Source organism: Aquarana catesbeiana, linkage group LG06 (assembly GCF_042186555.1).
Source record: "Aquarana catesbeiana isolate 2022-GZ linkage group LG06, ASM4218655v1, whole genome shotgun sequence".
In the NCBI taxonomy this organism is placed as follows: domain Eukaryota; kingdom Metazoa; phylum Chordata; class Amphibia; order Anura; family Ranidae; genus Aquarana; species Aquarana catesbeiana.
In genome coordinates this window covers 83,059,898-83,080,733 of record NC_133329.1, presented here as the reverse complement: position 1 = coordinate 83,080,733, position 20,836 = coordinate 83,059,898, and the positions used below count along the sequence as shown (strand labels likewise).

Sequence of the window (20,836 nt, the reverse complement as noted above, 5' to 3'; positions counted from 1 at the left end):
ATGGAAGGAGGGAAGAACAAAAAATCTCCACATAGGGCATGAATCCGTAAAAAAGCTTTTATTGAAAAGCTAGAAAGTGCTAAGTGGCACACTACAATGGATAAAATGTGATCACAGAAAGAATAAAATAAAATCGCGTAGTATCAGGGCATCTCTAGGCTTTAGCAACCCAGGATCCCTCAAGCCCGTATGACACTCCACCGTATGGTGATTGTGTCCATCCCCTCTGGTAAGGGTACGTATTTCTATTGTTTGCTGTGTTGATTTGGAACTTTGGAAGATCTGGGTGCAAAGTGTCTCCCCATACACACAGAGCCTGTTCCAGTTCCTACCCCATGCGTAGGTGTGACACTGCATACGCCCATGAACCCCCAGTTCCTGTGGACTTACATATGATTCACTATACACTTATGGACTTTTTTCTTTATGTGTCTACTTGTTAAATCTTATCACACTTACTGCTCATTTGGCATAAGTTTTGTACTTCAGCACTCTGCCACATATACACGTTCAAGTTGTATAAGCACACTTTCTATCGCTGCATGTGTTCCATATAATTTTGGTGCTATCTTATAGCACATACAAATGTGAGTGGGCATTGCTTAATTTACCTACCTTTTGCCATATTGTCAAGCATATTACGCTATGATTCCGTATTCTCCAAGTTCCATGGTCTAAGCTCCATCTAAGAAAAAGGAGACCTCCTTCATCCATAAGGCTGGTTATGAGAAACCCATCATTGCCCTAAGGTTTTTTCAATTTCTAGTTCTGGTGAGTTTGAATTTCTCACGCACAGTTTGAGGTGGAGCATCATCTGAAGGACATTTAATTCAATATTTAGTGTTTTCTTTGTTCACGGTGATTGGACTTCCTTTTGACCTCTTCTCCTAGTGAAATTATACCGATTTATTATACATTTTTTTGTTTACATTCATTCATGATGTGGTATAGGAGGTGATTTGACTGATGGTATTTATGTGTTATAGGAGGTGATTACATTTACAGATATATTTTGCACAGTTGATAAATGAACTGATATTTCCCTACTGGATGACTTGTATCCACCTAATTGGTTTATGGATGACCATTGAGGGCCCTTTAACACTTTCTGTCATTTCTCTATAGTTTTACCATCCAAGAACTCTCTGCCTTCCCTCTCACCCAGTTTCCAGGATTCCAGTAATTTTTTGGTTTTAATAATAAGAATTAAGGGTTTCATCATGCTAATCATTCATGCAACTCCTGAAGAAGATCAATTGAAACGCAATGAGATATAGAGTAGCCCTCTTTTTCTGGTTTCACATGCTTCAGATACAACTGGTTTGTAAATACCGTTTTCTCGTAGACTTTAGAGCACCTGCCCCTGAAGAGTTTAAAATACACAAAACACGTCGGGCCAATTGGGTGCACCCAATTTCCCTTGCAGATGGTTTATTGATTTCAATATTCTGAGTTCACCACATCATCGTGATCTTTAAGTGTTTTACTACATGAAAAATTCTTGTTTCTCACCATACTATGGGTTTACTATACTGCCAATACCGTTTCCATGTATATATAGTTTGTAATATGTGACTGACAATTCTTTCATCTGTGCCTGTACTGCAGACATGGGGGTAAGTCACACATGTGCAAGTCACAAGCAAGTCTCAAGTCTTAACCTTCAAGTCATAAGCAAGTCCCAAGTTACTGTGGCGAAAAGCAAGCAAGTCAAGTCGAGTCCTTGCTAGAAGTCAAGCAAGTCAAGTCAAGTCATTTATTTTGGTCAAGTCACAAATTAAGTCAAAATACCGATCTACCCCATTTCCATCCTTTAAATGAGTTAAAAGTCAGTTTTCAGGAAAGGTTTTGTTTTATTTTCAACATTAACAAAACTGCTTAGTGCTTTTTTCTTGGCATATTAAAGAAACACTTTGAATGCCCAAATAGCAGACAAGGAGCAGAACACTCAGCAATTAAATGGCCAACAAGCCTGAAAATAAGGTGTTGCTTAGTACACTAGTACTTACAGAACTATTTTTAATGTATTATATATATACGGTCCTAACCTAACCTTGTTTAAAACAGTGACACGTTTATCATTCCAGATTAGAATATTACATTAGTGACTCATAGTGACACTTTTTGGGCACCAGTGACACCAATACAGTGACCAGTGCTAAAGTTTTCATTGATTTCAGCATGCATGGAGCACTGCAGTACATGAACTTTCACTGGATGTGGACTGTTTAATGAGTTTGTAGTACGCATGGAGCACTTAATTGCAATATGATTTTTATGTAATATTCACGTTGAGCACTTTGTACTTCGCACAAGTAATAGTTAATTAGTGAAGGACTCAGGGAGGAACTGGTCTGGGACTGGGGGTCAGTGCAGTGGCCGTCGCAGCGCAGGAGAAAAAAGCACAGAGCCAAGGAGGAGGAGAAAACAAGGAAAGAAGGTTTGTACCTACCTAGGTTTCATAGTTTTAACATGTGCAATGATATTGATGATTGATTGCATCTGCAATCATATCTGTATCCTGCAATCATCAGTACAGGCCACTGGCCAGGGTCCTGCTAGCTGCTACATCACTAGTGCAGATTTGCAGAAGCTGCAGGTCTGTTTGATGCAGTGCCAAGCAAGCTAATGCTTCCCTGCAAAGTTTGCAGGGAAGTTTTCATTTGCTTGGCACTGCATCAAACAAACCTGCAGCTTCTGCAAATCTGTTTCCTCCTCCTCGGCTCTGTGCTTTTTCTTCTGCGCTGCGATGACCACTGCACTGACCCCCATTCTCAGACCAGTTCCTCCCTGAGTCGTGTGACTGTCCCTGCTCCAGTGCCCCCTCAGTAGAAGAATAATAGTCTGCCATGACTTACTCTATGGCTGCTGGACTGGACTCCACTCAGATTCGGTCAGTCGGCTAGGCTTGGCTGGCTCCTTGGGCAACTTCCAGTTCCTTCTTCCTCCCCCACCGTGAGGCCCGCGACTCACGCTGCTGGCTCTCCACACTTGCACAGAAGTCCAGCCCCTCCCTCAGAGATCACTCCGCAGCAGGAGGGGGGCGGCGCCGCGGCCTGGCCGGACGGAATACAGAGACCTGTACAGCCTAGGAGGAGAGACTGCAGTGCAGTCATCATCAAATAAAAAAATGTCTGCGGCGGCCGCGAACACTGCAAGCGCCACTCGCGGACACCTATCCGATCCCCGCCCACAATGTTAGCAAGCTGTATTTGTGCGGGCAGAAGCCGGGACTCGGGGGAGCTTTCTTTTGTGGGGGGGCGGCTTTTGCCTAGGCCAAGACACAGCACTGGTGGTGCCAAGTCATTGCAAGTCATTGCAAGTCAAATAGCCCAAGTCAAAGTCAAGTTGCAAGTCATTAGTGGCAAGTCAAAGTCAAGTCGAGTCATTTATTTAATTTTGTCAAGCAAGTCGCAAGTCCTCAAACAAGTGACTCGAGTCCGACTCGAGTCAAGTCATGTGACTCGAGTCCCCCACCTCTGCTATACTGTACCATGTAATGTTGTGATGCCTTTCAACAATAAAAGTGTTTTTTTTAAACATTGACTTATCTTTTAGCCACGAACACTCACCTCACCCAAAGTCCCAAACCCCCTCTTTTTTGTACTAGATACAGGGATGGAGATATGTGTTCCCGCATGCCTCACTCAAAGTCCCAAAACTCCCCTTCTATTTTTGCATCTATATGTCCCTCTAAAAGTCGTTGGCTACTATAAATGTCAGTTGTGTATGTTAAATTTCAGGAATCAGGGCATATAGCACACAGTATACAGGATAATTTATTCGATGTACTGAGGGACTCTGATGGGGATGCGCATGTAAGGGGGACTCTGGGGTGGACTCTTTGAAAGTGAGGACTCTGATGAGGGCATTGACATAAAGGGAGACTCTGATGAGAACCCTAATGTAAGGGGGGGGATCTGCTTGGGACTCTGATGTAGGACAGACTTTGATGGGGACCCCAATGTAAAGGGGGGCTCTGATGCAGACTCATGTAAGTCATGGTGCGACAAATCCCAGGTGCTAGGTCACCATGGCAACAAGAAGTTTTGGCCTGGCGCCTGGGCTGCCACCCGAATGCTCCCCACACCCCGTGCTATCTATCCAGGGCTCCGCTTGCCCATCTGCGGGCCTGGGACCGGCATAGCAGGTGCCGCCGGGTAGAGGGGAGGGAGGAGAGCGAGAGCGGGAGGAGACACATGTCCACTCTCCTCCCCTTCTAGTTGTCGACCCGGAAGTGACATGTGACGTCATTTATGGGCCCTCTTCATAGTTTCCCCGGCCATCAAGGCCAGGAGAGAATGAAATTCAGTGCAATGTGCATTGCATTACATTTAGTGGAGCAGAGGGGAGACATTGGGGGTGTTTTAGACTTTTTTTTTTATTGTAAAAAATGTAATTTACACCCAAGCACATAAACCCAACCCCCACCCCCCAAAAAAGAACTGAGGCCCCTGACCCCCACATATACATACGTACAAGCATAAATGCACACGGCGGGGAACCTACACCTGAAATCATCGATTGCGTTACACATGTTACATATTACTGCGCATGACGGAATGAGAGCAATAATTCTAACACTAGACCTCCTTCCTAACACTAAACTGGTGACCTACAGGGGGCTTTAAAATGTCGCCTATGGAAAATATAGGGCACTGACATGTTTAAAGTTTGACATGTTGGGTATCTATTTACTCGGTGCAACCTCGGCTTTTATATTTTAACAAAAAAATGGGTAGGCTATTGCATTTTTGTGCCCCTAAAATTAACTTTTAATGTTCTTTACTGAAATTTTGCGGTAATATCGTGTGACATAAAAAATTGGAACTACCACTATTGTTTTCTCTAGGGTGTCTGCTTTTAGAAAATATATAATGTTTGGGGGTTTTATATAATCTACAAAGCTAACCTTCGGGAATGTGTTACATATTCCACCCGTAAGATTTCTTAGTTAAAAAAACGCTCCTAAGTTTTTTAGCTGGCTCCTAGATTCAAAGCAAATCTGCCAAGCCCTGATGTAAGTGATGGGGAATCTGAAATAAAGGGGACTCTGTTAGGGACTTTGATGCGAGGGAAAACTCTGATGGAAACTGTGATGTAGGCAGGGGCGTTGCTAGGTCTGAAAAAGATCTGGGGCTAGAGCCCATAGCAGCGGTCACCAACCGGGGGGGGGGGGGGGGGGGGGTGCACGCCGGTGGTAAGCAATTTTTTGCGGGCGAAAGAAGGCTGGTGTTGGCGTTTCAATCATCATGGCACCATGGTTGATATGGTGTCAGGGTGATCAAAGCGAATTGTTTCTATTGTTATATTGTAATATATAATGAAGTGGTTCAACTCACCATAATGCAGAATCAGTGGGAGCCCTGGGCGTGTCACTTGCCACATCACCTGCCACCATTTGCAGATTGTCACTTGCCACCATTTGCAGATTGTCACTTGCCACCATTTGCAGATTGTCACTTGCCATGTCACCTGCCACCATTAGCAGATTGTCACTTGCCACGTCACTTGCCACCATTAGCAGATTGTCACTTGCTACCATTTGCAGATTGTCACTTGCTATGCCAGCCAGTGCCACCAAATGTGCATTCTCGCTGCATTGGTGGCAGGCTGGCAGCACTGGCCCATTTAGTGAGGGCAGGAGAGCGGAGATGCAGTGCGGGCAGTGAGAGATGATTTATTCTCTCTGCTCCCCACCACACCTCCGACATTGAAGAGGCCCATTTAGTGAGGGCAGAAGAGCGCTGATGTGTGGCAGGCAGTGAGAGATGACATCATCTCTCTGCTCCCCGCCGCACATCGCTCCCACATTGAAGTCCCAGCTGTGAAAGCTGAAGAGTGGTGACGGGCGGGCGGAAAGAGATGATGTCATCTCTGCTTGTCCGCCTGCTCATCTCCAGGGCTGGACTGAGACAAAAATTTGGCCCTGGACTTCATCCAGACCGGCCAACTTTGACAGGTCTCACCCATGCCAGATCTTCTGGTCCCCCTTGCTCCTGTGGTCCCCCTGTGCTTCTCTGGTCCCCCGCGTGCTGCGCTGGTCCCTCTCTGCTCCTCTGGTCCCCCACTTTCTGCGCTGGTCCGCCTGTGCTTCTCTGGTCCGCCTGTGCTCCTCTGGTCTGCCTGTGCTCCTCTGGTCCCCCGCGTGCTCCTCTGGTCCCCCGAGTGCTCCTCTGGTCCCCCGCGTGCTCCTCTGGTCCCCCGCGTGCTCCTCTAGTCCGCCTGTGCTCCTCTGGTCCGCCTGTGCTCCTCTGGTCCCCCGCGTGCTCCTCTGGTCCGCCTGTGCTCCTCTGGTCCCCCGCGTGCTCCTCTGGTCCGCCTGTGCTCCTCTGGTCCCCCGCGTGCTCCTCTGGTCCGCCTGTGCATCTCTGGTCCGCCTGTGCTCCTCTGGTCCCCTGCGTGCTCCTCTGGTCCCCCGCGTGCTCCTCTGGTCCCCCGCGTGCTCCTCTGGTCCGCCTGTGCTCCTCTGGTCCCCCGCGTGCTCCTCTGGTCCCCCGCTTGCTCCTCTGGTCCCCCTGTGCTCCTCTGGTCCCCCGCGTGCTGTGTGCTGCGCTGGTTCCCTGCATGCTCCGCTGATCCCCCGAATGCTGTTTTGGTCCCACATGTGCTCTGCTGGTCCCCCCCCCCCCTGCTCTGGTCCCCGTGCTCCTCTATGCCCCCCCCCATGCTGCTCTATCCCCCCTCCCAGCGCTCACCTCCTCTCCCTGCTTAGATAGGCATACAGACATGATCCTAGGAGTGGACACTGATAAGCTCATCGTACGATCCAGAAGTCATGCAGCCGCACACAGCTGTGACATGAACTTCCTCTGCACTCGTTCTCTTGTTCTTTCCTTCCCCCGCTCTCATCTAGATTCTCCGCGGCAGCAGACAGTATGAAGAGCGGGGGAAGGAAAGAACAAGAGAACGAGTGCCGAGGAAGTTCATGTCACAGCTGTGTGCGGCTGCATGACTTCTGGATCGTACGATAAGCTTATCAGTGTCCACTCCTAGGATCATGTCTATATGCAGCCGCGCTGCATAACTAAGCAGGGAGACGATGTGAGCGGTGGGGGGGGGGGGAGGTGGCGGTCCGATGGCTCAGTGCCTGTACATGCCTGATCGTCCCTCCTCCACCTCCAACGCCGTCCGCCGCAGCCGCGACCCGCCGGCTCTTCTCTCCTCCACACCCGCTGAGACTCGGGGCTATGGGCTCCACATTCGGGGCTCCAGCCTCGATAGCCCCCCCCTGGTGACGCCTATGGATGTAGGGCAGACTTTGATGGGGACTCTGGTGTAAGGCCCCTTTCAGACGGGCGGATTCTGCCAGAGAGGATCTGCCTGATCAGCAGGGAATCTGTCCGCTGATCCCCGCTGAGTAGGTGGATGACAGGTCCAGAGTGGGCACATCCCACTGTCATCTGATTCAATCCGCCAGACGGATGGGGAACGGATGCTCACATCCGTCTGTTTTTAGCGGATAGGATCGGATTGGATGTCGGCGGGGGTCAATGGATACATGTCCGTTGATATCCGCCACTCCATAGAGGGCAATGGATGAGCCAATCAGGTCTGCCTAAAAAACTGACGGGGGGACCTGATTGGTCTGCCCGTGTGAAAAGGAGGAATTCTGATGGGCTCCAGTTTATTTAAAAAATGTTTGCTTTGTTTTACTGAAGTACTTTCTCTGTTTTTCTAAATCATTTCATGATGTTTTTTTTTGTTTGCGGGCCATAATAATTTGTAAAATATATAGTATGGCCCTCATACTGAAAATTTTAAAGATCCCTGATTTGCAAAAAAGACATCTTAAAAAAACAATAGGTTCCCTGGGAATGCTCTAATTATTCGAAATTTCTGAAATTTTTCCAGCTTGAAACGGAAGAGCCAAGTTTACATTTTTGACCCTATATCTTCTAAGCTGCTGTCTCGGTCTGTGTCCCACGTCCTCTGACACTCAATGTGAATAATATAACTATGCAAGTTCAGGCTTTGAAGGCCAGAGTACTAAACCTAAGCCTTATATTATGGGTGCTGGTGGAGACATAATGGGGTTGATTTACTAAAACCAGAGCACCAAAAATCTGGAGCAGTTCTGCATAGAGAGCAACCAGCTTCCAGGTTTTATTGTTAAAGCTTACTTGAAAAAGCTGAAGTTAGAAGCTGATTGGCTACCATGCACAGCTGCACCAGATTTTACACTCTCCAGTTTTAGTAAATCAACCCCAATGCATCTGACAAAAAAAAAAGCTTACCGCTAAACTCCTTCTCCAAGAACTGTAAAAACTCCTTGCGGCCCCGCTGGTCATTGAGTACCTCCATAAAATTAAAGGTCCATCGGTCAATCCGCAGTTTAGTTGGCATTGGTACCCTGGTGATTAGAGAAACATATCAAGAGCGCATATTATCTTGATATTTTTGTATATATAACTGACCTAAAGCAATTCTTTCCCTAAATAAAGAAAATTAATAACCAGGCTATAAGGAAAGAGCAATAATATTTCAATCTTAAGCATCTAATATTTTTGGTGTGTTGGATATCTTCATCCCTTGCTGTGAGTTGTGGTTCCACCTGCCAATCACTGCACCTCCACAGCTCAGCAGGGACACTGAAGTGTTATATCGGCCAGTGGATGGAACCAAAGTGCACAGTGGGGAACATAGGAACAGTAGCATCCATACTAAAGCAAGCCTTCCTTGACCTCTCTAGCTGCTTATATTGTGAAGTAATTCATTCCGAAAGTGGAACTAAACTCCAATTTAAAAACCATTGCTGGAAGGCAGGTTCTTGGAATGATCCCAGGTATCAGGATGAATTAATTCCTATGTGCATGTACGGGAGTTATGTCACCCCCAATTGGCCAATCAAGATGACTGAAGATGCTGAACGACGAAGAAGACTGAGCAAAGATGTTAGCAGCAGCGACAAGGGACATCGCAGTTGATGATGAGCTTTGGCATGTAGGTCTGCCATAATATGCAAATATGCCTTTGATTCTTGCTTGTTATGGCAAAAACCCTGGGCATCAGCAACAAAATTGAATTCTGTTTTAAGGATCCTCAATGATTACAACAAACACTCTGAAGTCAGGTTTCGGTGGGTTTCCAATAGCTTAGAAACGTCTTTTTTGGTGTTTATGTTAGAGTGATGGCAGGCTGCCAAGATTTGCTCTCCACGCAAAAGAACTGAGATTTCAGTGTCTCTGTTGTGATGTTTGAAGATCAATTTCTCCATATTGCCTGCAGCTACAGAGGTGCTCATGGTACTTTATAGTATGCATAGTCTGTGCACGGGTTCACGTTAAAAAAAAATACCAACCCCCACCCCCAGCTTTTACAACAATTGACCTTATATTGCTAGTTAAATTGTGAGGACTGTGTACTGGAAGGAGGGGGGAATATCAAAATTATTCTTTATGGCCGGTCCTCATCATCACCCCAAAAGTACATCATAAACTGCTTGTTCACAATTTAGCCTGGATGCACATCTTTTGCCTGGATAGACTACGAGCTAACAATTCTGAAGATCACCAAACAGAAAGGAGAGGTGGTTTAATGTTTCCTGAACTCTAATGCCACGTACACACGAGCGGACTTTCCGGCAGAAAAGGTCTGACAGAACGATTCAGTCGAACATTCCGATCGCGTGTGGGCTTCATCGGACCTTCAGCGGACCTTTTCTGTCGAAAATTCCAACGTACCTAGAAATAGAACATGTTTCAAATCTTTCCGACGGACTTGATTCCTATCGAATAAACCGTTCGTCTATATGCTAGTCCGACGGACCGAAAACGATGCAAAGGGCAGCTATTGGCTACTGGCTATGAACTTCCTTATTCTAGTCCGGTTGTACGTCATCATGTTGAAAACGATCGGACTTTGGTGGGATCGTGTGTAGGCAAGTCCGTTTCCTCGGAACTCTGTTGAAAAGTCCTTTGGAGTTCAGGCAGACAAGAAGTCCGCTCGTGTGTACACGGCATTAGAGTCTTCTGATTCCTCTAAATACCCCCTGCAAGGAGCTCTTGGTCATCCTCAACTTTACTCCACTACTTGATTCTCTTGACATCACGATATTTTCTTTGTAGGTTTTTTTTGTGTAACGCATACAATGGTTTGGTGACCATTTCACTTAAAGAGGGAGTCCGGCGAAAAAATTTTTTTTAGATGTCAGCAGCTGCAAATACTGCAGCTGCTGACTTTTAAAATAAAGACACTCACCTGTCCCGGGGTCCAGCGATGTCGGCACCCGAGTCCGAACCATCCCTCGATCCTCGGGTGCTGCTGCCGCCATTCTCATTGAGAGAATCAGTAAGTGAAGCATTGCGGCTTCACTTCCCGGTTCCCTCACATTCTCAATGGTCCCCGCTATCTCCTGGGACCTGTGTCTTTCCCAGGAGACAGCGGGGGAGTGCGGGAGGGGGCATGACTCCCGCGGGAGTCTATTCCCGGAAGTGGGTGCAGATACCTGTATTATACAGGTATCTGCACCCCCCTCCTCCCTGAAAGGTGCCAATTGTGACACCGGAGGGGGGGGGGGAATCTGATGAGCAGAAGTTCCACTTTTGGGTGGAACCCCGCTTTAAGGCCTGGTAGCAACACTGGGGCAAGTTGTAAGGTTACAGTTAAAGGAAAATAAACAATTGATCGCCATTGCACATTGCTGCAGCAATTGCATCTACATGCAGTGTAATTACCTGTATTAGGTGTCTACGTTCTCATGAAAGCGATCAGCAAACAAAACTGGGACAAAAACACAAGAGATGTATTCTGGGCCCATACTTACAAGGGTGCATTTAATGTCCAGTATGTGACATCGTCTGTAATCCATGGGTTACTGGGAAGACAGCCAGACATGATGGGGTCATGTGGCAAGTACTGTTCACTGAATTTAATGAAGCTAAAAAAAAAAAAAACAATGAAAAACAGTGACTAAAACAAATAGCGCAAGGAAAGGATGGGTGTTAAAATGGAACCCAACATTTTTTTTTGGTTTTGTTTTTAGTCTTCTCTAAGGAGTCAGGATTTGATCCCCACCAGGAAGATGCCACCACTGACAGCGCATAGGTCTCATCACATTGTATATATTGCTGTACCATATTCATACCAGAATGGGGAACATGGATGTTCTGAAGAGGGAGAGGTGAGTATGCAAAGGGCTTACATTTACCTACCATAGGGTTAGTGTTACAGGGAGGGTTAGTGTCAGGGTTACAAGTAAGGTTAATGTTAGGGTTACAGGAAGAGATAGTGTTAAAGCACAGGGAAGATTAGTGTTAGTGTTACAGGAAGTTTTAATGTTAGGGTTACTGGGAGGGTTAGTGTTAAAGGGAGAGATAGTGTTAGTGTTACAGAAAGGGTTAGTGTTAGGGTTTCTGTGAGGATTAGTGTTAGGGTTACAGGAAGCAATAGTTTTAGGCTACAAGAAAGGTAATTGTTAGGGTTACAGGAAGAGTTAGTGTTAGGGTTACTGGTATAATTAGTGTTACTGTTACTGGGACGGTTAGTGTTAGGGATACAGGAAGGGATAGTGTTAGGGTCACAGAGAAGGTTAATGTTAGGGTTACAGGAAGGGCTGTGTTAGTGTTACAGAGAGAGATAGTGGTAAGATTACAGGAAGGGCTAGTGGTAGTGTTTCAGAAAGGGTTAGTGTTAGGGCTACAGGGAGGGTATTTGTTAGGGTTTCTGTGAGGATTATTATTAGGGATACAGGAAAAATTAGTGTTAAGCTACAGGAAAGGTAAGTGTTAGGGATAGAGGAAGGGTTGGTGTTACAGGAAGAGTTTGTGTTAGGGTTACAGGAAGAATTAGTGTTACAGAAAGAGTTAGTGTTAATGTTACAGGAAGGTTAGTGTTAGGGTTACAGGAAGGGTTATGCCCTGTACACACGGTCGGACATTGATCGGACATTCCGACAACAAAATCCATGGATTTTTTCCGACGGATGTTGGCTCGAACTTGTCTTGCATACACACGGTCACACAAAGTTGTCGGAAAATCTGATCGTTCTGAACGTGGTGACATAAAACACGTACATCGGGACTACAAACGGGGCAGTAGCCAATAGCTTTCGTTTCTTAATTTATTCTGGGCATGCGTGGCACTTTGTGTGTCAGATTTGTGTACACACGATCGGAATTTCCGACAACAGATTTTGTTGTCGGAAAATTTTATAGCAAGCTCTCAAACTTTGTGTGTGGGAAATTCCTATGGAAAATGTGTGATGGGGCCTACACACGGTCGGAATTTCCGACAACAAGGTCCTATCACACATTTTCCATTGGAAAATCCTATCATGTGTACAGGGCATTAGTGTTATTGTTAGAATTACAGGAAGGGTTAGTGTTAGGGTTACAGGAAGGGTTAGTATAACAGTTAGTGTTAGATTTCAAAAGATGGTTAGTGTAAGGGTTAGTTGTCGAGTTACTGGGAGGGTTAATGGTAGAGGGGATTGTGATCAACTCAAACCTTCACCCAACTAACATATTTGAGACTGTAATGCAGTTCAGTAAGGTTATCAACTGTAATTAGAAATCATCACCTGATTTGTTTTGTTAAGACTGTACAGAGTCTTTAAGTATCAGTTAGCTTTAATGGTGAATATTAAAAGTAAGTTCAAAGTTTGACCCAAACATGGGGCAGTTGGTTATTGGTCAGACCGGGAATGAACCCTTAAGATTAATTCTAAAAGACTGTTTGACCCTTACATTGAAGGTTTGATTTCTAATACATCAATGGAACAGCCACACTATAATTGTGTACACTGACATGCAATCCATTGTCATGACTATATGAGTTCCAACTAAACAAGGGTTGATTTCATTTGTCAAATTTGTCCTGAAGCGGTATTATTATTTTTGGTATATTAACTCGAATATAATGGATTTACCATTTATTAGTTCTGAATAGGAGATCCCCGGAGTGGAAATAGCTAGCTATATTTTTTCTTTATAGTGTACCGTAATATATTCCAAGGTTAGGTAATCCAGGATTTAATAAAAAAATGTATGTAGAACTCAAGATGCAGTGAGAATAATCTAGCATCGAGATGGAAGCTTTCCATAGTGATGGAACTCGTTCTTTCCACTAACAATAACAGAAGAGGCCCCAAAAGGTGGGGGTGGTGGCTGTCTTCCTTGGGCTCTGGGTGACTGACTCATCAGATGTATATGTTAAAGGAATAATTTAATGAACTTTAGGTACACGGCGTACCTCAGTCTGAACAAGTCTGTAAAACGTCCCTAAGGAACATTTTAAACTCCTATTATTGCACTTAAATATTCACAGAGACAGTTATGTTTTTAATATCTTTTCTGGAGATTTTTCGGGCTTGTATCAATAAAATGTGGCATCTTTCTGGTACTTAACGCGTTTTCACTCACCCTTCTAGGCAGATGGAGGATTTCACCCTAGTTCGAGCCATGGCCTTTTTCAGACATTCTATCTATTGTAAACACAAAAAAGCAATTAAACAGACACATGGATGCCTACTTGTATTTTGATCATTTCCTTTCACAGCTATTTACTGATAATGCTAGGAATGTGGGCATTGAAATTCAAACATATTAGATTTCACTCAAGGCACACATCCCCCGAAACTCCAAAACTCTATTCCCCGTTCATCACGTACACTTTCTCTTCTGCACCCATATAATCATCTCTACATCCAACCCTTTTTATCATCCATCATCATCTCTTTCTAGACCTGAGATTGTTCTTTCTCCGGCTCCAAGCCTACATCATCCTGTCTCCTCTGAATCTTTACTATTCCTTTTATTTTAGAAATCTGCCATCATCTGTGTTCAACATCATCTATCAACCTCTCTCTGACTTCTGTCATCATTCTTCTGCCTGGGAACCTACAGCATCTTCTGCCCTCTAAATAGGGATGAGCTTCGTGTTCGAGTCGAACCCATGTTCGACTCGAACATTGTCTGTTCGCCCATTTGCCGAATTACGAACGATATGGGCCATTCGCGCCAAATTCGTGTGGCGCGTCACGGCCCATAATTCACTGCGGCATCGCAGTGCACTGCTGGCTGATGATTGGCCAAGCATGCACTATGACCCGCATGCTTGGCCAATCACAGCGCCGTCAGTAGAGAGAGCTGTAATTGGCCAAAGCCAGGGTGGCTTTGGCCAATTATGGCTCAGGGGGTTTAGAACACGCCCCACACTATATAAGGCCGCCTGCACGGCGGCCCTGTGTAGTGTGTTCCGGCGTGCTGAGAGATAGAGAGAAAGAGAGACAGTGTAATTTCATTTGAGTTAGCTAGATTAGGAAGGACAGTCAGTCAGTTAGCTGCACTTACAGTGTATTGTGTATATATATATATATGCATCCCAGGTGTTGTATATATATATATATATATATATATATATATATATATATATATATATATATATATATATATGTATATATATATATATATATATATATACACACACTGTATTCAATTTAGCTAGATCCGTTCCTGTTATCTTCCTACTGACAGGCAGGCTTGTCTTGTTACAGTTAGTGTAGTGCGTCCTCCTCACAGTGTTCAGCTAAAGCTACAAGTTAGTTTAGTGCGACCTCTGCACAGTGTTCAGCTAAAGCTACAAGTTAGTGTAGTGTGTCCTCTGAACAGTGTTCATCTAAAGCTACAAGTTAGTGTAGTGCGTCCTCCTCAGAGTGTTCAGCTAAAACTACAAGTTAGTGTAGTGCGACCCCTGCACAGTGTTCAGCTAAAGCTACAAGTTAGTTTAGTGTGACCTCTGCACAGTGTTCAGCTAAAGCTACAAGTTAGTGTAGTGCATCCTCTGAACAGTGTTCATCTAAAGCTACAAGTTAGTGTAGTGCGTCCTCCTCACAGTGTTCAGCTAAAGCTACAAGTTAGTGTAGTGCGTCCTCTGAACAGTGTTCATCTAAAGCTACAAGTTAGTGTAGTGCGTCCTCCTCACAGTATTCAGCTAAAACTACAAGTTAGTGTAGTGTGACCTCTGCACAGTGTTCAGCTAAAGCTACAAGTTAGTTTAGTGCAACCTCTGCACAGTGTTCAGCTAAAGCTACAAGTTAGTGTAATGCGTCATCTGAACAGTGTTCATCTAAAGCTACAAGTTAGTGTAGTGCGTCCTCCTCACAGTGTTCAGCTAAAGCTACAAGTTAGTGTAGTGCGTCCTCTGAACAGTGTTCATCTAAAGCTACAAGTTAGTGTAGTGCGTCCTCCTCAGAGTGTTCAGCTAAAACTACAAGTTAGTGTAGTGCGACCTCTGCACAGTGTTCAGCTAAAGCTACAAGTTAGTTTAGTGCGACCTCTGCACAGTGTTCAGCTAAAGCTACAAGTTAGTGTAGTGCGTCCTCTGAACAGTGTTCATCTAAAGCTCCAAGTTAGTGTAGTGCGTCCTCCTCACAGTGTTCAGCTAAAGCTACAAGTTAGTGTAGTGTGACCTCTGCACAGTGTTCAACTAAAGCTACAAGTTAGTTTAGTGCATCCTCTGAACAGTGTTCAGCTAAAGCTACCTGTAGAAGGTTGGTGGTGTTTTCCTGATCCTATCACTATCGCATGCAGCTAAAGTATTTACACGTTAATGTAGTGCGACCTCTGCACAGTGTTCACCTAAAGCTACCTGTAGAAGGTTGGAGGTGTTTTCCTGATCCTATCACTACCGCAGGCAGCTAAAATATTTACACGTTATTGTAGTGCGACCTCTGCACAGTGTTCAGCTAAAGCTACAAGTTAGTGTAGTGCGTCCTCTGAACAGTGTTCATCTAAAGCTACAAGTTAGTGTAGTGCGTCCTCCTCACAGTGTTCAGCTAAAACTACAAGTTAGTGTAGTGTGACCTCTGCACAGTGTTCAGCTAAAGCTACAAGTTAGTTTTATGCGACCTCTGCGCGGTGTTCAGCAAAAGCTACAAGTTAGTGTAATGCGTCATCTGAACAGTGTTCATCTAAAGCTACAAGTTAGTGTAGAGCGTTCTCCTCACAGTGTTCAGCTAAAGCTACAAGTTAGTGTAGTGCGTCCTCCTCACAGTGTTCATCTAAAGCTACAAGTTAGTGTAGTGCGTCCTCCTCACAGTGTTCAGCTAAAACTACATGTTAGTGTAGTGCGACCTCTGCACAGTGTTCAGCTAAAGCTACAAGTTAGTTTAGTGCGACCTCTGCACAGTGTTCAGCTAAAGCTACAAGTTAGTGTAATGCGTCATCTGAACAGTGTTCATCTAAAGCTACAAGTTAGTGTAGTGCGTCCTCCTCACAGTGTTCAGCTAAAGCTACAAGTTAGTGTAGTGCGTCCTCTGAACAGTGTTCATCTAAAGCTACAAGTTAGTGTAGTGTGTCCTCCTCACAGTGTTCAGCTAAAACTACAAGTTAGTGTAGTGCGACCTCTGCACAGTGTTCAGCTAAAGCTACAAGTTAGTTTAGTGTGACCTCTGCACAGTGTTCAGCTAAAGCTACAAGTTAGTGTAGTGCGTCCTCTGAACAGTGTTCATCTAAAGCTACAAGTTAGTGTAGTGCGTCCTCCTCAGAGTGTTCAGCTAAAACTACAAGTTAGTGTAGTGCGACCCCTGCACAGTGTTCAGCTAAAGCTACAAGTTAGTTTAGTGCGATCTCTGCACAGTGTTCAGCTAAAGCTACAAGTTAGTGTAATGCGTCATCTGAACAGTGTTCATCTAAAGCTACAAGTTAGTGTAGTGCGTCCTCCTCACAGTGTTCAGCTAAAGCTACAAGTTAGTGTAGTGCGTCCTCTGAACAGTGTTCATCTAAAGCTACAAGTTAGTGTAGTGCGTCCTCCTCACAGTGTTCAGCTAAAACTACAAGTTAGTGTAGTGCGACCTCTGCACAGTGTTCAGCTAAAGCTACAAGTTAGTTTAGTGCGACCTCTGCACAGTGTTCATCTGAAGCTACAAGTTAGTGTAGTGCGTCCTCTGAACAGTGTTCATCTAAAGCTACAAGTTAGTGTAGTGCGTCCTCCTCACAGTGTTCAGCTAAAACTACATGTTAGTGTAGTGCGACCTCTGCACAGTGTTCAGCTAAAGCTACATGTTAGTTTAGTGCGACCTCTGCACAGTGTTCAGCTAAAGCTACAAGTTAGTGTAATGCGTCATCTGAACAGTGTTCATCTAAAGCTACAAGTTAGTGTAGTGCGTCCTCCTCACAGTGTTCAGCTAAAGCTACAAGTTAGTGTGGTGCGTCCTCTGAACAGTGTTCATCTAAAGCTACAAGTTAGTGTAGTGCGTCCTCCTCACAGTGTTCAGCTAAAACTACAAGTTAGTGTAGTGCGACCTCTGCACAGTGTTCAGCTAAAGCTACAAGTTAGTTTAGTGCGACCACTGCACAGTGTTCAGCTAAAGCTACAAGTTAGTGTAGTGCGTCCTCTGAACAGTGTTCATCTAAAGCTACAAGTTAGTGTAGTGCGTCCTCCTCACAGTGTTCAGCTAAAACTACAAGTTAGTGTAGTGCGACCTCTGCACAGTGTTCAGCTAAAGCTACAAGTTAGTTCAGTGCGACCTCTGCACAGTGTTCAGCTAAAGCTACAAGTTAATGTAGTGCATCCTCTGAACAGTGTTCATCTAAAGCTACAAGTTAGTGTAGTGCATCCTCCTCACAGTGTTCAGCTAAAACTACATGTTAGTGTAGTGCGACCTCTGCACAGTGTTCAGCTAAAGCTACAAGTTAGTGTAGTGCGTCCTCTGAACAGTGTTCATCTAAAGCTCCAAGTTAGTGTAGTGCGTCCTCCTCACAGTGTTCAGCTAAAGCTACAAGTTAGTGTAGTGCGACCTCTGCACAGTGTTCAACTAAAGCTACAAGTTAGTGTAGTGCATCCTCTGAACAGTGTTCAGCTAAAGCTACCTGTAGAAGGTTGGTGGTGTTTTCCTGATCCTATCACTATCGCAGGCAGCTAAAGTATTTACACGGTAATGTAGTGCAACCTCTGCACAGTGTTCAGCTAAAGCTACCTGTAGAAGTTTGATGGTGTTTTCCTGATCCTATCACTACCACAGGCAGCTAAAGTATTTACACGTTAGTGTAGTGCGACCTCTGCACAGTGTTCAGCTAAAGCTACCAGTAGAAGGTTGGTGGTGTTTTCCTGATCCTATCACTACCGCAGGCAGCTAAAGTATTTACATGATAGTGTAGTGCGACCTCTGCACAGTGTTCAGCTAAAGCTACCTGTAGAAGGTTGGTGGTGTTCTCATACTGTAGGCAGGCAGTTGATTTTGCTAGCTGCAGTATCAGTATATATATATATATATATATATATATATATATAGTCACAAGCCAATAAAAGAGGGCAAGCAGGCTCTGTGTCTAGAGGCAACGGTGCTGGTCGTGGAGACGGTGCCTCATCAGCACGTGGCCATGGGACACGCTTGGCCTTTTTTTCGGCAGCTGGCCGTGTTGAGCCGCAACATGCGGAAGACTTGGTCGAGTGGATGACCAAGCCGTCCCCATCCTCCTCATCCTCCCTCACCCATGCTCAGGGTACTTTGTCTGGCAAAGCAGCTGCCAATGCAGCCTCTTCCCTTGGCTCAATGGCATCAGCGACTCCTTCCCTAGCCCCGCCATGTCCTCCTGAGGAGTCCCTCGAACTGTTTGACCACAGTGTTGGGTACATGCTCCAGGAGGATGCCCAGCGTTTAGAAGGCTCTGATGATGATACTGAGCTAGATGAAGGCAGTAACGTGAGCACGGACAGAGGGGGTGTCCAAGAAGGACAGCAATCTGGCAGTCATGCTCCCCCTGCTGCAGCATACTGCCAGGTTTGCTCCAGTGATGAGGAGGGAGGGGATGATGAGGTCACTGACTCAACGTGGGTGCGTGATAGGAGAGAGGAGGAGGAGGAGGAGGCACATCACCAACGAGGCAGGATGCCCTCCAGGGGCCAGCCTAAGGGCAGCACACTGACTTCATCACACCGCAAAGCTCCGCATGTGCAGGGCGCTGCTGTCTCTGCGCATTATTCAAAAAGTTCTTTGGTGTGGGCCTTTTTTGAGACGAGTGCATCAGATCGCACCGCAGATATTTGCTACATATGTCTCAAACGTATCTCGCGTGGCCAAAACATCTCCTGCTTGGGTACCACATGCTTGACCAGACATATGTTGACCTGCCATGCAGTTCGTTGGCAAGCGTATCTAAAAGACCCACACCAAAGAACAAAGAGGACCTCTCCTTGCTCCTCATCGGCTGAGATCTCTAACCCCACTATACCTTCAGTCATCTCTGAGACCTGCACTGAGAGGAATGAAGGTGTAGAATTAGGTGTGTCACAGCCAAGTACTTGTGGGCAATCTGCTTTCAGTACACCAACGTCAGATTGTACCAGGCAAATTTCCCTGCCCCAGCTGCTGCACCGCCGAAAGAAGTTCGCTCCCAGCCATCCACATGCCCAGCGGTTGAATGCTAGCTTGGCAAAATTGCTAGCACTTCAACTGCTACCTTTTCAGTTGGTAGACTCTGCCCCCTTCCGTGAGTTTGTGGAATGTGCGGTTCCTCAGTGGCAGGTACCCAAACGCCACTTTTTCTCACGGAAGGTGATTCCGGCTCTCTACCGGCATGTGGAAGGCAATGTCTTGGCCTCGCTGGACAGGGCGGTCAGCGGTAATATGTGCATATTACCGCTGACTCATGGTCCAGCAGGCATGGACAGGGATGTTACCTAAGTTTCACAGCATTGGGTGACTCTGCTGGCAGCTGGGAAGGATGCAGGACAAGGTGCAGTAGTGTTGGGGGTTGTTCCGCCACCACGCCTCCAAAATGCCATTACTAATGATTGTGACACACCTCTCTCCTCCACCCCCTCTTCTTCTTCCTCCATGGCCTCTTCCTGTGCTTTGTCCTCGGAACCAGCGGTGCTCCGTAGCCATTCAAGGGGCTACGCAAGTACGCAGGCCAAAAGATGCCGTGCGGTGCTTGAGCTGGTGTGCTTGGGGGACAGGATCCTCACTGGGGCAGAGGTTCTGTCAGCTCTGCAGGGGCAGGTTCAGAGGTGGTTGATGCCACACCAACTTAAGGCAGGAATGGTGGTTTGCGACAATGGCACCAACCTCCTCTCCGCCCTCCGACAGGGAAAACTGACCCATGTGCCCTGTTTGGCTCACGTCCTTAACTTGGTGGTGCAGCAGTTCTTGGGCAGGTACCCGGGCTTACAGGATTTCCTGAGGCAGACCAGGAAAGTCTGTGTGCATTTCTGCCGGTCATATAATGCCAGTGCTCGGCTGGTAGACCTCCAAAAGGAATTTACCCTGCCCAAGAACCGCCTAATCTGTGACATGCCCACCAGGTGGAACTCAACGTTGGCCATGCTGCAGCAGCTGCACACGCAGCAGAGGGCCATCAATGAGTACCTGTGCGACTATGGCACCAGGACAGGGTCAGGGGAGCTTGGTTTTTTTCCCCACGCCAGTGGGCCATGATCAGGGATGCATGCACTGTCCTGTCACCATTTGAGGAGGCCACAAGGATGGTAAGCAGTGACAGTGCATGCTTCAGTGACAATGTCCCCCTTGTCCACCTGTTGGAGCACACACTGCGTGGAATAATGGACAGGGCACTTGAGGCAGAACAGAGGCAGGAAGAGGAGGACTTACTTAGCTCTCAAGGCCCCCTTTATCCAGACAGTGTTCCTGCGTGCCCGCCGATCACACAGGAAGAGGACGAGGAGGAGGAGGATTGTGTAAGTATGGAGGTGGAGCCTGGCACTCAGCATCAGCAGCAGTCTTTAAGGGATCATTTAGAGTCCCAAGAAACACATGGACTTGTACGTGGCTGGGAGGAGGTGGCTGCGGATCATGTCGTCCTTAGTGACCCAGAGGAATGCCTCAGCAAACCTACGCTGCATGGCCTCCCTGATCCTGCAAAGCCTGCGGAAGGAT

At 46.2% G+C, this 20,836-nt stretch overlaps 1 protein-coding gene across 2 annotated transcripts in view; it reads right to left on the bottom strand.

Annotated features, from left to right (window-relative positions):
• RGS11 (regulator of G protein signaling 11) overlaps positions 1–20,836 on the bottom strand; it is a 266,061-nt gene that overhangs the window by 68,624 nt on the left and 176,601 nt on the right. For both annotated transcript variants that reach the window (XM_073636325.1, XM_073636326.1), the window contains exons 11-13: positions 13,362–13,423; positions 10,766–10,879; positions 8,238–8,353 (exon numbers count right to left, since the gene is read on the bottom strand). In XM_073636325.1, the coding sequence (XP_073492426.1) occupies positions 8,238–8,353; positions 10,766–10,879; positions 13,362–13,423 (292 nt within the window). The remainder of the gene's footprint in view (positions 1–8,237; positions 8,354–10,765; positions 10,880–13,361; positions 13,424–20,836) is intronic.